This window comes from Podarcis bocagei, assembly GCF_964188305.1.
Source record: "Podarcis bocagei genome assembly, chromosome: 3".
NCBI lineage: Eukaryota > Metazoa > Chordata > Lepidosauria > Squamata > Lacertidae > Podarcis > Podarcis bocagei.
The window spans coordinates 18,589,967-18,606,721 of NC_138127.1; the positions used below are offsets into that span (position 1 = coordinate 18,589,967).

Consider the following 16,755-nt stretch of genomic DNA (forward strand, 5'->3'; position numbering starts at 1 on the left):
GCCTTCAAGTTATCCTAGATAGTTATCCTATACAGATAGTTATCCTAGACAGGTAACACAATTATAGCACAAGTGTTCTTTCTTTCTTTCTTTCTTTCTTTCTTTCTTTCTTTCTTTCTTTTGAGAGAGAGAGATAAATCTCTTAATAGGAGAGAACTGTCGTCCCCACTATGATATGGTTTTGTTTGTTTTTTATGAAAATGAAAAACAAGCTTTACCAAAAATAAATAAATCCTATCATACTCACAAATCCAGGGATCTCACAGGCTGTTTCTCGGTTATTTTGTTCTGGGTCACAGTAGATCCTTAACTTTTGGACATCAAACTGTAACATGAAGATTATGAACTCATTAGATACCCATTTTTTTGATGCTTTTAATTAAAAACACAGATTTCTGCAGAAATGAGGAGAACTGGATTTAAGAGTGGAAAAATGAGAAACAGATAGAACCGAAATTGGCAGAACCCTCCATTCATACTCATGAGCACTCCAACCAAGTATCCTGAGCCTCAGGTGGTCCAAGGGGAAATAACCCATTCTGTCTTACTCATATTGATTTACAGAACTATTTTACAAGTTAGAAACATATAAAGATCATTCATAATCAGAAATAACATCCATAATCTCTTGGAACATCTTACATTCTTAAGTCCATTTCTTAAGGAATTACTTGTAAAAGGGCAGGTTATGCTTATATTTGTGTAGCAGAATGCAAACGTGGGCAGAAAGTGCTGAAAGTTCCTTAAAAACAGCTCAGACTCACACATTGGTACTTATTGTACACCAAGTCCTCTATAATGACACCAAGGTCAATGAATGCAAAAGGGAAACAGCTGCTTACAACTCTTATATTCCCCTTGCGCAAACAATTCACACTGGGTATTCTGTTCTTCAAAAACATTCAAGGCAAATACTGGTTTGGTCCTGACATCTCACTAAATAATGGTTTATGCTAACTATAGTTAAGAATCCACACCATGGTTTGAGCTACCAAACATACAACAGGCTTATTGTTTGTTGATGTTCATTTGCTTTTGTTTTCCATCTGTTCACCCTTATTCACTAAACTTAATTGAACTTGTTCCAAATAATCATGCTTAGGATCAGGCTTAAATCTAAACATTGGGTAGGTGTAACTGCACTCCACAAATGTAGTATTCTGAGCATACATACCTGTACAGTCTCCTCCTTCCCAGAATATTTTCCAATTTGAGTTACTCCACTGATATAGATCCCTAAAACAGGACGCAATGGCTTTATTTCAGTTTCTTGGTCATCTATATATAACGTAACATCTGCTTCTGTTACTAAGAGACGGATTTGATGCCAGCCTTCATCAAACAATGTCTAGAAAAAAGGGAGAGAATTGTAAATATATATTCAACATTCATGTCCCTAAATGTAAAGACATAAACTAATACAAGTTTCAAAACTTGCTACCACCAGTCTGAATTAAGGACTCAGCCACTAAAGTGCATTATCTACTATAACAACTTAAAGAAATGGCCTAATAATTACCGGTATATCAGACTGGGGGGGAAACCAAAATTATTTTTGGATTTTCCCATTATTACATGTAGGTGAGTTAGAACCATGCCAAGCTACATCTGTCCAGCTTGTGCTTCTCTAGAAGATAGCATTGACCTCCATCTTCTTTATAGAGATTATCTATCTATTTTTGTATTTCTATCATACTTTCCTATACCAAAGGCATAGAAAGGGTGGCGATCACTCATAGCCGAGTAAGATTGTCTTCCATAAACACGGTTTTAACAGTGAGTCCATAAGTGAATAACAAAATAGAAGAGCAACCTCTGCGTGTGTTTGCTTGTGTAATACAAATGCGCGCGCGCGCACACACACACACACACACACAGACACACACACTTTGCAGATGGCATCTATAAATCGATCTATATATAAACACTAATTGCTTAAGTTAGTTTGTGTGGGAAAGATAACGGCACAGCTAGCACTGCACCATTTCAGATGACAGGTTTTCCCAAACAGTGCCAAGATGGAATCACATTGCACAACATGAGCATGGACGTGCCACCCAAAGGTGGTTTCTGGGTCTACTTCTTAAGTTTTCTAGAGGAACACAGGCCACATTTTATGTGGCATGCCATTCAGACGTGACAAAGAAGAATGAACGTTTTGTCCTCAGAGATCCGTATTCAAGCACTAACTTCAAAAAATGAGAATCATCTCTGATGCTTTGTTATAACCAACAGTGAAACACTGGATCACTTCACATTCAAAATCACAGAATGGATAACAGATATATCAAGACATGAGTGATGTCTTCTTTACCTTCACACGGGGTGCAGTAAAAGTAACAACCTGCGTATCATTTACTAGGCTTGTTGTAGTAAATGACAGCGTTCTGTCTTCTCCATTTACAGTAACAGCTATTTGTGGCCTTCCATCCAGGCTTAAAATCCTCCACAAATCCCATGTTTTTCTGACTTTAAACCTCTGAGTGGATACAAACACATATGATGGTGGAAGGCCTTCAGGAAAGACATTCCTAGAAAGCAATTTTTTAAAAAAATTAGCAGAACATACACTCTGAATTCCTAATTCTCAAACAATTATCTGGTCCATTATAAGGAAGTCTTATTTTAGTTAAAAAGGATATAAACTTTAAAAAAACAACAACCAAAAACTGTACCTTGTCAATTCTGACAAGTCAATACGCGAGGTTACTTCATAAGCTTTCGCACTGGTAGATGGAATCTGGATTCTCTTTTTCACCTTTTTCTTCACACCTAAACCTAAAAGTATATCAAATCCTTTTTCATCTCGTGATGCCACAGGAATTCTTGTTGGGCAAACTGATTCTGAAAAGCAACCAAAATACACACAATGTTTAATTCACAGATGTATTAACCGACGTATAACTTTGAAAGCATAAGGTGCAATTTTATACCATTAGGCTGGTGCACAAGTTATTATGTTGTTTGAACTGAGAGTCCAGTTCAAAGCATCCTTTGGAAAACTTAATGAGAAGCTCACCATTGACTTTAGTGTGCTACATAAATCGGAGATAATGAACCTATTTTCAGCCCAAGGAAAACATTCCACCAAGTGGAACCTTCTAGGGAGCACCCCAGTGATGGGTGTGACACCAGTAGATGTAGACAGATACATACCACTCTCCATGCAAGGAAGATGTAGAATCACAGTTCAAGAGGACATTTCTAGCCAGCTAAAATCACAACAGGAGGGCACCCTGAGAGATCTGGTCTGGGAGGATGTGGCTTGGGTCAAGTCCTGTGGACCAGACAGAGGGGTGTGGAGGCTCATATTCAACCCTTCAACCTAAAGTTTCCCACCTCTGACATAAATGTGAACTATGGTTATTTGAGCATATTTTTTCCTATGTGAAATATCAGGACTTTTGGAATGCCATTGTCACTGACCAGCCCTGTATAGTTTTGATGCTCAAAAGCATTTTACGATACTCTTAAGTTTTCATATATGCAGCCACACATGTGGGCAGCTACCTGAACCACAACTATCTGAGAGAAGTTCTGTGTGAGCATGCAAGGGGCCACCAACATGGAGGGATATCAAGATAGTGCAACAGTTTGTTTCAGCAGGAGGCCAGTTTGTGCTGGTGTGATTAAAATCTGTGAGCCACACATTGCCAAATGGAGAATTCATCTTCTTGCACTGGGAGGGTGCAAGCATTAAACAGGCTAATCCTACACAATGCTGCCATGTTGTCACATAAACTGGTACAGGTTAAAAGCAGAAAGCCACCTGCTTTAAAATTTAAATTATGAGGGTGAAAGACATACTTTGCTGCTGTGAAGGGACTGAGAAACACAACGTCATTAAATTTGAAATGCACCAAACCTTGCTTTAACTTTATGAGCTGCGGTGAGCCTCAAGTTTATGCACTTCTCTCTCTGCTCTTTCTGCAAGAAGAGGACACTAAAAACTTCCACTTTTGTTTTATAATAAACTGCAGTCTTCTGTTATGTCCAAATTCAGGAATCTGTAGTTTAATCTTACTATGCTTCATTGACAAACTTGGATTCCTCAGTTTGAAGGTAATACTATAAAAATTACAGCTTTCAGTCTGCTCTGCTCATACTTAAAGATAGAAAGGAGAATGGAGGGTGGTGTGTCAAAGCTTGCCACAGCGCTCTCTCATAACAGGAAACCATGGTTTGATAATATACCTGAACTAGACCACTGTTTACACTTTCCCTTCTAGAGCTATAGGCAAGCCAAAAAGTGGCAGACCTTGTGCCAGACACTACTAACTCCTCTCTGTTGCTCCTGTCCTAAGGATCCATTCTAAGCTTTTGTGCTGGTAGCCCTTCATTCTACAGTCCCTCCTGGTATAATAAGGATTATCCACTGAAGAAATCCACTGAAACCCCATTCTGCAGACCCTACAAAAAATCAAGGGCCAGACACAGTGAAGCAAACTACAAACTACTTGCATTCAACGAGTTGTGCTTTGACGTCTTTGCATTCACCAAGACTGCTACAGACTGGAAATGAATTTCATTCTAAAAGAATGTGATATGAAAACAATTGTAGCTGGCTGAATGCTACTTAAAAAATAACACAAAATACAATACTGGGCACTTAAGGTACAATGTTAAAAAGGAATTTTAAAAAGTAGGAATGTGCCAACTTTTCTTTGCACTGACACAGAATTTATGGGGAAAGCTCTCTTGTTAAGACTTTAGGGGATGGAGAAATGAAGATGTGGAACTAATTATGATTTTGTAGCATGCTTTGCTAAGATGCAAACATTCAAAGCACTGCATAAAATGGGTCTTGTTTCAGATACAAAAATAGGCAACCCACTCTTTCGTTGTGAGTTGACCAGCCACCCATTTTCACAATCAGCTCCAGAATGGTAGTTGCTGTTCATACTGGAAGCCACTGGTGCCATGAGTGCAAGCAATCACATGAGAACTGGGAATGCATTCAGAACTGAGTTTTGGCATGCCCCTGTCAGGAAATACTAAACCCACCCACCCCTCACCCTAAATTTTTGCATATATGCCATTATCAAACTCCTTCTCATCATGGTAATGACAATTCAGCAATCAGCAAGACCAACAATCATATCTCTGGAACTGGTTAGGGAAATGGGTTTTTAATCTCAATTCCTGTTGAGAGACATGGATTTAAGAGCAGATAATCTGTTCCCAAATATGTCACTGTACAGTAATGTATTAGGCAATGACAATGGAATGCTTACAATTATACATGAAAGCAAACATCTACTTAAAACAGAAAGTACAAATAATCATTATAAGGTATCTGATTAATAAAGACACCAGTACAGTTTGTACACCGCAAACCATTTTTTTAACATCAGAACACAGCTGCAAGGTTTGAATGTAGTTCTGCTATTACTTAAGAATCTTGCTATTTTATTTTTATCTTAAAGGTAAAGGGTAAAGGGACCCCTGACCCTTAGGTCCAGTCGTGGCCGACTCTGGGGTTGCGGCACTCATCTCGCTTTACTGGCAGAGGGAGCCGGCGTACAGCTTCCAGGTCATGTGGCCAGCATGACTAAGCCGCTTCTGGCGAAGCAGAGAAGCACACGGAAACGCCGTTTACCTTCCCGCCGGAGCGGTACCTATTTATCTACTTGCACTTTGACATGCTTTCGAACTGCTAGGTGGGCAGGAGCAGGGACCGAGCAACGGGAGCTCACCCCGTCGTGGGGATTCGAACCGCCGACCTTCTGATCGGCAAATCCTAGGCTCTGTGGTTTAACCCACAGCACCATCTTACTAAGTCCTTTAAAACAAATCTAGTTTTTACATTCAATCCCAATGGAAGTAGCAAGTCACATGCAGAAGGCATACATGGATTTGATGGTTGTTACAGTGGTGCCCCGCAAGACGAATGCCTCGCAAGACGGAAAACTCGCTAGACGAAAGAGTTTTCCATTTTGGAGGTGCTTCGCAAAACGAATTTCCTATGGGCTTGCTTCGTAAGACGACAATGTCTTGCGAGTTCCTGCTGGTTTTTTCCCTCCCCCCCCCCTTTTTCTAAGCTGCTAAGCCGCTTATCAGCTGATCCAATCAGCAGATAAGCCGCTAAAAGCCGCTAATAGCGCTAATCCGTCAATGGGCTTGCTTTGCAAGACGAAAAAACCGCTAGACGAAGAGAATCACAGAACGGATTCTTTTTGTCTTGCGAGGCACCACTGTAGTTCCTGACCCATAAATAAATGAAATATTATAAAATTGTTATTATTACTATTATCTTTATAATTATCATCATCATCATAAAACAACAAATGATTGCACCATCCATCTTCATAATTCTTTAAAAAGTGGAAGAAGCAAGAAATATGTGGAGAAGAAGTCCTGACCTAAAGAGTTGACACTGAGGCACAACTAGATACAAAGATGAGGAGGGCCTTGATCAGATCTCCTGTAGCGTATGCTCCTAGGATAAGTGTAGATAGGAAGTGGAATTCAGATCAGAGCTGAGGAAGGAAGCTACATGGTACATATCTATTTTGCCCCACAAGGCAAACAGCAGTTCTGGGAAAGTGTGACTCTGATCAGAAAACAGCAGATAAGGAAAAGGGTTAACCCAGGGGTAGTTAATGGTATGTCCTCTCCATTGGCCATGCTAGCTAGAGCTGGGAGTTGTAGTGTAGTTGGACTACATCTGGAAAGCATGACTTGGCTATCATTAGGTTAATCCCTTTCCACCACAGACCAGTCCAAGCTGGGCCCTCTCTATGGCTCATTTCACCCTTTTAAAGGGCTCGGTTTACCCTTAAAAGAGCAAACAAACGGTGCGTCCATCATGGATGAACAGCTGCCTTGACTCATCTTGTTCCTTTTTGGCAATGCTGGAGAGAATTGCACTCATGGATTTATTTCTGTTAAGTGTGCAAAGTGTCAGCACCTTTAGGAACAGCACTGTTTCTGACTTGTTTAAAGGGTTTTTAAAAATTAAAATAAATATTCAGAGAACCTTCGGAAATCTTATGCATTGCAGTGGGTACATTACACGTCAGGGGTCTGGATCCAAAGGCGGCTTTCAAGTCACAGAAGACTCTTTCCATGAATGGAACAGAACCTTTGGATCCTACCCAGGATCTTCTTTTTTCAAAACATAGAAAGTGCTAGGGCTTAAATTTCATCTCACATCAAGCCTGAAACACAGCTATGTCATATAGTTTATTTTAAAATCCCAGAGGGCAGTCTCTGCATTGCCAGGGATAGCTGTAGCACATTATGTGGGGAATATTTTGAATGTCTCTGAAACGGCCCCAAGTATCCTTTGCCAGCAGACCTTTGAAGCACAGAGAAAGAGCAAGAGGGGTGGGCATGAAAGGTTCTGAGGAACATTGCAAAAACAACTTTGTGGTAGAGTAGCTACACACAAGCTCCCTGCAAAGAGAGAGTACATGGAGGGAGGGAAAGATTTTTCAGTAACACGACTGGATGGGAAACCCATGAGCCTCTGGGTGTTGTTGGACTCCAACTCTCATCAGCCCCAGCCTGCATGGCCAATAGTCAGGAATGATAGGAGCTGTGGTCCAACAACATCAGGAGAGGCACAGGTGCCTCATCCATGATTCAGTCATTCCAATGGCAGGGTCAGAAAAGGTCAAGCCCTGCAGTTGCTTTCTGCTGATGCATGATACTACAAAAGCATGGGAAGCTAGACTAAAACAAACCCATTACAAGGTAAGTAGGCACACAACCCTACCACAAGCACAGGTAGATTCTGCTTAGAATGAGGAACATTGTGTTGTGTTGATGAGGGCTTGCTCCCATCTCAGCCTTTTCAGTTTCTGAACCAACCAAAGACCATACTTTTTGACCATACCAGTGGTTTCAACACTCAATCAAGTAACCAGTCCCTCTTGGGCCTCTCCACTCACAATGGCTGAGCCATATTATTTATTTAGTATTTTTATTTATTGAATTTATATACTGCCCTATAACCTAGAGGTCTCAGGGTGGTTCACATAACAATATCAATATATAAAACCACAACAAATATAGTCAATATAAAAACAACAACCCAATAACCCCCCATAGTCATCAGTTCACCGCTAAGGCTGCTGCAAAGTCTTGGGGAAGGTCAGCCAGAAAAAGTTTCATATTCTTAACCACTAGTCTAGACTTGGGAATTGCCAGATGCGATGATTACAAAGTCTGCCTTGGCAGTGAGCTTCATTTCCTCACTTCTCATGCAAACGCGTTTCTCTTTCATACCAAACCTGTGCGTCCTTCTGCTGTACACAATGGTTCCTTGTTCAGATCTACTGAGTGGCATTAATTAAATTATATCTGCCCTTTAATTTGTCAGAAATAAAACAAAACAAAACAAAATCAGATCCATACATCAACTTCTTCTCTAAGACTATCAGGGTTCTGATTTTTAACAGACAGCTCGCAGACCATCAATAATCCTGTACACATAATGGGGCAGCAGGCACATCCATACATCTCCCACTGAGTGGGAGGATATTCGTAAATCCTAGAAAAGGCCCTTTTCTGAAACACTGGAGAGCTCCTGGCAGTCAGTGGAGAGAAAGTAGGGGTGGGGAACTGGATCCAGCTGTTGGGTCAGTATATCACCCCCACCCCGTCGATCACATGATGTCACAATGATGTCAGGTGACTCAGTTTTGCTCACACATGGGCAAAGGGCTCTATAGATGCCACCAAGCCACTAACTGATAGTGTCTGCAAACCTCCTTTCAGCCCAGTTGCATCTTTACCTGACAACAGCTATAAAACTGGTGGACGTGGCTTGGCTAAAATGGCCTCCTGAGTCAAATGGGGAGGTCTGGTGGGCCTAATTATACCCAAGGGCCAAAGATGCCCCACCCCTGAGCTAGAGGGAGTGATGGCCTGCCTGATGGTATGGCAGCTTCCTATACACCGAAGTACTAAAATAAGTGAGGCCAGCATACCACTACAGCACATCATACTCCTTAAAGGAAAAAGAGATTAATGACTCTGCAGAAAGGCATTAATATTTACCTTCACAGAGTTTCTGCTTTATGACTTCTCTTATTCTGGATATTGCAATATAATCTTCAACATAGAACACATATGTTGATGAGGGCTTGTTGGCAATGGCTCTTAGTTCATCCTCTTCCGTTTCTGACCCAACTCCAATGGCAAACAGAGTGATCTTGTTTTTTCTTGCTTCAGCTGCCACTTCTTTGACATCATCTTGTGACTTTCCGTCGGTAAGTACCACTGCAATTTTTGTAAGGAACCTTGCAGATTTGGCAAATAGGTGATCGATTGCAAACTGAATGGCTTTCCCTGTTCTTGTATTTCCACCCAAGTATTGTATGTATTCCATTCCTCTGACGAGGTTTTCATTTGAATCATGAGACCCAAGTGGGATTTCAAGCACAGGATAATCACTGTACTGAACTACTCCAACTTGAATGAACTTTGGTCCAATGTCAAAGTTACTTGTAATATTGACAAGCCACCTTTTGACTATTTCAAAGTTTTCTGGGCCAACACTCCAGGAGCCATCCAATATGAACACTAGATCTGTTGGGGCAGTTCGACAACCTTAAAAATGGAGAAAGAGAAGAGAGAGAAACAGAAATCAAATTCAGTAATCTGTATTGAATGTAATCTTAGTGTTTTATCTTCAAGGGTCAAGGGCATGATATTTTTGCAAACATTCATGCCATGATTTGGTGGGATTGAAACAAAGTTAATTGAAGTTAGGTTCCACTTAAATCAGTGGGGGAAAGTTATTCATGACTTAAGCTCCACTGATTTCAGTGGGTACTGAATTCAACTAATCAGCAGAGAAATTCTAAATAGGGGGAGCTGTCATAAATTACGTTGTCTTAAAATAAACTGGTGAAGTATGCTAGATCCAAACTCTGTTCAGGAGCCCCAGGGAGGGGTAAATACCAGATGAGCTGGCTCCAGCCCAGCAGAGAGAAAAGGAGCCAGCAAAATACAGAGCCAGCTCAGCCAGCATTACTATGGGAAGTGCAGCCACCTTTTTGGTGCACAGAGGAGAGTCCACAAGTGCCCTTAACAGGTGTATATGGACTGTGATAATGCTCAAAGACAGCTCATGGGAAGCAGCTCAAAAGTGCAAGTGCAAGCATGAAGATAAACAGGGGACAGAGTGCACGTGGCATCCCTATAGACACTCACCATAGCAGCCAGACAGCAGGCACTGCATGCCACGCACCGGAAGGCAGACTCACCGCACCAACTGCACTGTCACAAGCAGGAACAGCGCAAAACAGCACAACCAGATAGACAAACACATGTGAAGCACACTCTGTACCCAACATCGCACCACTGACAATCACCTCAAACATCCGCACAGGCTGCTGCCACCAGCCGCACACCCCTAAAGAATGGCACACACAGGGAGATGCCAAAGGACAGTTCACTGAAAGCACCCTACAAGATGCTCATGACTAAAGGGCAGAAATGGCAGGGAATACATGCACTCCATTCCTAAAGCCCCAGAAGATGCCCTTGAGGCAGTTGTGGTGTGGACAACCCTGGGCAGAGGCAACAAGTGCCTCCCCCACAGCCCCAGTGCAGTTAACATGCACAGGATTGTGCTGCATTTCTCACCAAAATTAACAGGCCTTACATATTTCATGACTACAAAAGGTTCAGCCGGATTTAAGGAAAACCAGCTTTCTTTGAGTTGGAGCCTGTGCTTCCTGTTTGTGGTCTCATCACCTGAGTATTATGAGCCTTTCCAAAAGATGTGCATTGAGCTAATATTTTCCCATTTCCATCTAGTGATTTTCCAATGGATTTGGGCTCCATTTTTTATTTTTTTTGCAATGGTTTTGGCAGGGAATAGGAAAGAAACAGTAGCCTAAAAACGGATGATGGAGCCACCTGCAAGTTTCTGTGTCTATAGGTATTTTCTGCTTGCAAGCCATGCCTCAGGTGGTTGGATTTTGTGTGTGTGTGTGTGTGTTTTACTAGACCTTCGTTGCTTTTTAATTGTTGGTATATATTTTGACACATACATTTACAATTTTCTGATGTGGTATATATTGCTGGGCTATTACATCGAGAAACGAGAACTTTCAAACAGATGTGGTAGTCATTTGAGTGAGGACAAAATACAGCAGTACGCATTGCTTTTCCATCGTACATAGGGAGTGCTTTAAACCATTCAAAACTCTGTAGAGTGGTTTGTGGTTATCATAATGCACTGGAGAGAAACCACAAGCTCTCAGACATCATCCGTAAATGGTCACACCTAACCACATCTGGTTGTGTCTAACCACACAGCATTTAACTAAATTCAAAAGTGCACCAGATTAACACACATCCTAGAAATATCTTTCCTGTGCCTTCATTTGTTATTGTATCCACTACACTGATCACTCGGCATGACATACTTAGTTGATTGCTTCACCTGAATTAAGTCAAAAGACATGGCCAGTGATCCAGAGACTGACACCTATGTGGGTTTTCTTGCTTTTCTTCTGTCAATGGAAAACACTCTTCATATGCAAAGGCATTTCCCATCTAGATGCTGAGGGTGTCTCAACAGCTGCTGGACAGCAGCCAATGTGCAGCAGAGTGGACTACAACTCCTATCAACACTGATCATTGACCATGCTGGCTGAAGCGAATGGAATACATAGTCCAAAGTACCTGGATTTTGCTACCCCTGCACTAAAGTCATATTTGGACGCCCTTCTTCAGGTACATATTGTGTATGAGGTGAAGCAAGTGACAATGGGGGGGGAGGCTTAATCAGTGGTAGCATCTTGCCTGTGAATGTTCTCCACAGGGAGACTTGCATAGTAGCCATTCTGACATCTCATTGGTGCTAAGCAAATACTTTTAAAAAATTTCCAGGCTTTTCCATTTTTTGCAATGTTTTTATCTACTATTCTTTTATTTTACTTTGGTCATATACATCTTATTTAAAAAAAAACTTGTAAGCTACTTTGGAAATATTTACATTAAAGGGTGGCCTATTGATCTTTTTTAATCAATCAACCATTTGTCTGTCTGAGGTTTAAATCTTTTGAGCGACTGTAAATAAAAAAAATCCTACTGTAAAGAAAAATAATCCTACAGGGAAATACAGACCTATCCCTTGAAGATAACTTACTAGTGAACCTGAATTCCACAATTTTTATTGCTGGCTTCAACCAGTTATAATGTATAAAACAGAGTACAGCTTAGCTTCAATGTACTGTTAAATAACCTCAAGCCTGCCACATCGCTTCCCCACAGCATCATTCAATATAATTTTCTCTGAGATGATTTAGAGTTCATTGAGGGTAGCTAAAATAAAAATAAAAATGGGCTGCATATTGCTCGGGGGGGGGGGGGACTTTAGCTCTGTCACAAAGCACACATGCAAAGGCCATCCAAGGTCAATTCCAGACCTCAAAACAGTGCTACCTAAACACAAGAAGGACGTATAAGCATGCTTGGAGGATTTGAAGAAATACAAAAAATTATTTAGGGTGGAAAACAAAAGCGAGGGACCCAAAACAGTCCAATGAATAATGCTCATTTGCCACAGACTGCCAAGTGACATGTAAGGCAGAAAATAACTTACAGGGGAAAGAACGTGGAAAGGGGAACAGCTGATTGGCCAGAACACAAAACAGAATCACTGAGCACTGTAACATTTTGTTGCAGGTCCCATTTGTGAGACATATATTTTAGAACACCTGCTTGGTGCACTTGCTCTTTACATATTAGGTGTACGCTCCTCTTAAATAAAAGGTTAAGTTACACATAAAACAACATAAAGACTTGACTCAGGTGCCACAGTCCTGCCATGCACCCAAATACTCTCTCCCCTTTCCTCCTCTCTTCACATACCCATAAGCTTTCCTGTCTTGTTACAATTCAGTTTGCCATGATGTCCAAACTAGGAAACTGTGGTGTAAATACTCTCCACAAACCAGGTTTTCAAACATAAATTGCAACGTGGCTTGTTTGGAGCACACAAAGCAATTTCCTGGATCAGATGTTACTGCAAACTGTAGTTTTAAAACCAACAAACAAACAGGAAGGTTTGATTTATCCAGGTATATGAGGGAAGGTGGATGGGAGAGGAAGGAGGGAAACTACATAGGCACATTGTGCATCCCAGTCCAACAGACTGTAGTCTGTTGAACAGGGAAGATGATGTCTAAACTAGACCAAGTGTAAAAAGGACCCAAGATAGAACAGTACCGCAGTCCCAGGGAATGACTGTAATATTGTTCTGGGGCCAGAGAAGCTGGGGAATTAATGTAAGGACTTATTTGCACTATAAATTTAAAGCTGCATCAAGCCACTTTGAACAGTCTTGCCCCACCCCCACCCCGGCAAAGAATCATATTGCCCACACAAGAGCTACAATTTCCAGAGTGGTTTAACAATAAACTCTCTATTCCCTGGGAACTATGGGAATTGTAGCTCTGTGAAAGGAATAGCACACTATACTTCTCATGATTCTTTCAGGGAAGCCACAACTGTTTTAAGTAGTATGACACTGCTTTAAATTTTTCATGCAGATGGACCTTAGGTTTGTAAAGATCTCTGATCCAAGCTGTACAAAACCAACGTTACCTTCCTGTGGGAAAAGCGGGGTAAGAAGTCTGAACTTGTCACTTTTGAACTGTCATGCTACGTAGCTTAAATATGGTACCTTAATATAGTCCCTAAAAGTACGTTTATAAGGTATGTAAATCTATCTCCAAAGATATTATCAAGCGCTTTAAAATATTTTAAATGAAACCATTACAATGAAAAATTGCTTACACGTTATTTTAAGGAAAGAAGGAACCTCATGGAGGAGAGAAAATGGGGACCATTAGAGAAGCCTCCACAATTTATTAAACAGCCATGGTTAGCAAATAAAGTTGATTCTTACTTGATCTTACATCACCATCTTCAGCCGATATGTAATCACGCAGCAACAACATTAAAAATGCCTGAAGAAACTTTATGTTCTTTGCCATGTATACAGTATTTCCAGCACTTCAAATCCTAAAATAAACTGGGAAAAGAAAAGTTAATTTATTACAATTGCATTAAAATACAAATGCAACATATCTGAAGTGTTTTGGCTTTCTATGGGGTCTAGCCTAACTAGTCCTACTGTGTGCATTTCATGACTTTAATGGCGTTGAGCGAAATGAACAGCGCTAAAATGTATAGTACATTTCTGAGAGTGCAAAATTATTTATTTTACTTATTTATTAGATTTATATACCGCCATTCATCATAAGATCTCAGGACAGTTCACTGAATAAAATGTTGGATAAAAACAAGTAAATACGTAAAACAAAACAGCAAAATAATAACGCCCCCCTCCCACAAGCACATTTAAAAGGATGTAGAATATTAACCAGCCAAAAACCTGGTTGAAGAGGAACATTTTAGCCTGGTGCCTAAAAGTCTGTAATGAAGACACTAGGCCAGGGGTCTGCAACCCGCGGCTCCGGAGCCGCATGTGGCTCTTTTACACCTTTGCCGCAGCTCCAGAGCGGATGCTAGCGAGGGGAGGAGGTGCATTGTGCGCCCCGACACTCCCCACTGTGGCGGGCGCTGTACTGGCTGTGACGTCGCATGGGGGCGGTGCGTGCGTTAGTCATGCACTGTCCCGGCGTCACCTTCCCGCCCGCCCGCTACATTGTAAGGGGCATGTACGCTGGTCACTGCATTGAAAGGGGGCATGTACGCTGGTCACTGTTTTGAAGAGGAGTGAAGAACACACACACACACACAAAAAGGTAACTTGTTAATTTAATGTTTATTTCTATGAGGAGGAGTAATTCTGAGGGGTCAAACAAAGAAATAATAAAAAAGTGACAAAAAAGTTATTTTTATAATGACGAGTTTTGCGGCTCCCAGTTTTTTTTTCTTTGGAAACGGGTCCAAGTAGCTCTTTTCGTCTTAAAGGTTGCAGACCCCTGCACTAGGCAAACCTCCCTGGAGAGAGCATTCAACAAATGGGGAGTCACTATAGAGAAGGCCCATTCTTGTGTTGCCAACCTCCGGACTTCATGTGAAGGAGGCACATGAAGCATCTCAGATGATGAAGGCAGGGATCTGGGATGGTTTTGAGCTATAAAGCCTTAAATGGCTCAGTATTATAATGTTTGAAGGACTGCCTCTCCCCAGGTAAACCATCCCAGACCCCTGCGTTCATCATCTGAGATCCATTCTTAAGGAAATCAGCCCTGAGTGCTCACTAGAAGGACAGATCGTGAAGCTGAGGCTCCAATACTTTAGCCACCTCATGAGAAGAAAAGACTCCCTGGAAAAGACCCTGATGTTGGGAAAGATTGAGAGCACAAGGAGCAGGGGACGACAGAGGACGAGATGGTGGGACAGTGTTCTCAAAGCTACAAACATGAGTTTGACCAAACTGCGGGAGGCAGTGGAAGACAGGAGTACCTGGCGTGCTCTGGTCCATGGGGTCACGAAGAGTCGGACACGACTAAACAACTAAACAACAACAGTTCAAAACAAGCACTTACGTAAGAAACTAAAGTGTACATCAGGGGTGGGGCAGCTGTGGCCCCTCCAGATGTTTTTTGTCGCTAACACTCATCTGCTCCAGCCAGCATGGCCAATGGTCAGGTGTGACGGGAGGTGCAACTCAACAACCTCTGGAGGCCCACAGGTTTACCATCTCTGGCCCACATGGCTTCTCTGCCACTGGGGATATAAGAGTCAGAAATTCACTACAGTGGGTTCAGTCTACTAGAGTATTGTGCTAGTGCTCCCCCACTGAGTCTTCAGCCCTGGCAAAGTCCCAAAGTATACCCAGATGGCACACTCAAGCTGCATGGAAGAGGAGATAAAACTGCTTGCAAGGAGCAGCATGCTTATGGCTCCTCCTCCTCCTTAAAATGTTTATTATAGAAACACTGCTCTATGGTGAATTCCTACTGGGTTTTCCAGAAAGGCGTAACAGTCCATACAGAGACTGCTGCGCAAGTGGCATGCCGGTGACCTGTTATGAAACTTCTCAAAGAGCTGCATAAAAGCTGAGAACCTGCTTCAACGATGCCAAGCTCTAGTCTGGCATTTGCAAGCATCCTCGGGGCTGCAAGTCTATGGAAACCAATAGCTATTTCCTTTGCAAAGAGCAGCCAGGGAAGTACAATGAAAAGAATGCCATTGATTTGCCATTAACATACATACAGCCATCCAGCAGATGGAAACCTCAACTTCAACAAGCCCTTGGCTTCACAAACAGCAGTACAACGGTTGCCAGGGTTTTATTAGAACAGTGAGCAAAATAAACTTTTATAGAGCACAGGAAAGGAAAACAGAAGGTGAAAATACAGTAAACAATGGTTAAGGCTCTGCTCCAGCTCTCCTCTTTAATGGAGGTACAAATGAGGGGGCCTTCTCTGTGCTGGCACCCCAGAGTGGCACAGCTAGCACCAGCATTACAAGATTTTCAGGTGAAGCTTTTCCTATTTGTGCGAACATTACAGATTGGGAATATGATTTGGGGAACTATATTTGATTCTGCTTTTAGCTGCCTGGGTTGTTTTTGTCATGCACATATTTTGTTATGCTTATTTGTTGGTTTTAACATGTTGTGTGCATGAGTCTCATGTTTCTATACACCTCTGTGAATTTAACAGGTATTATACAGAACAACATTCTAAATAAATAAAATGTGCCAAATTGGGGGGGGGGTTAACTTGCATATTTGGGGCCAACTAAGATCCCCGGATGTACAGGCTTTGGCACTTGTGGTATGGTTTATTTAAAGTTTCCTGTTATGCC

General features: G+C 41.7%; 1 protein-coding gene across 1 annotated transcript in view; it reads right to left on the reverse strand.

Annotated features, from left to right (window-relative positions):
- COL21A1 (collagen type XXI alpha 1 chain) overlaps window positions 1-16,755 on the reverse strand; it is a 125,161-nt gene that overhangs the window by 62,723 nt on the left and 45,683 nt on the right. Inside the window, exons 3-8 of the mRNA XM_081187097.1 lie at window positions 13,877-14,002; window positions 9,007-9,558; window positions 2,676-2,844; window positions 2,315-2,531; window positions 1,175-1,348; window positions 248-325 (exon numbers count right to left, since the gene is read on the reverse strand). Of these exons, the coding sequence (XP_081043223.1) occupies window positions 248-325; window positions 1,175-1,348; window positions 2,315-2,531; window positions 2,676-2,844; window positions 9,007-9,558; window positions 13,877-13,964 (1,278 nt within the window). The 5' untranslated portion in view covers window positions 13,965-14,002. The remainder of the gene's footprint in view (window positions 1-247; window positions 326-1,174; window positions 1,349-2,314; window positions 2,532-2,675; window positions 2,845-9,006; window positions 9,559-13,876; window positions 14,003-16,755) is intronic.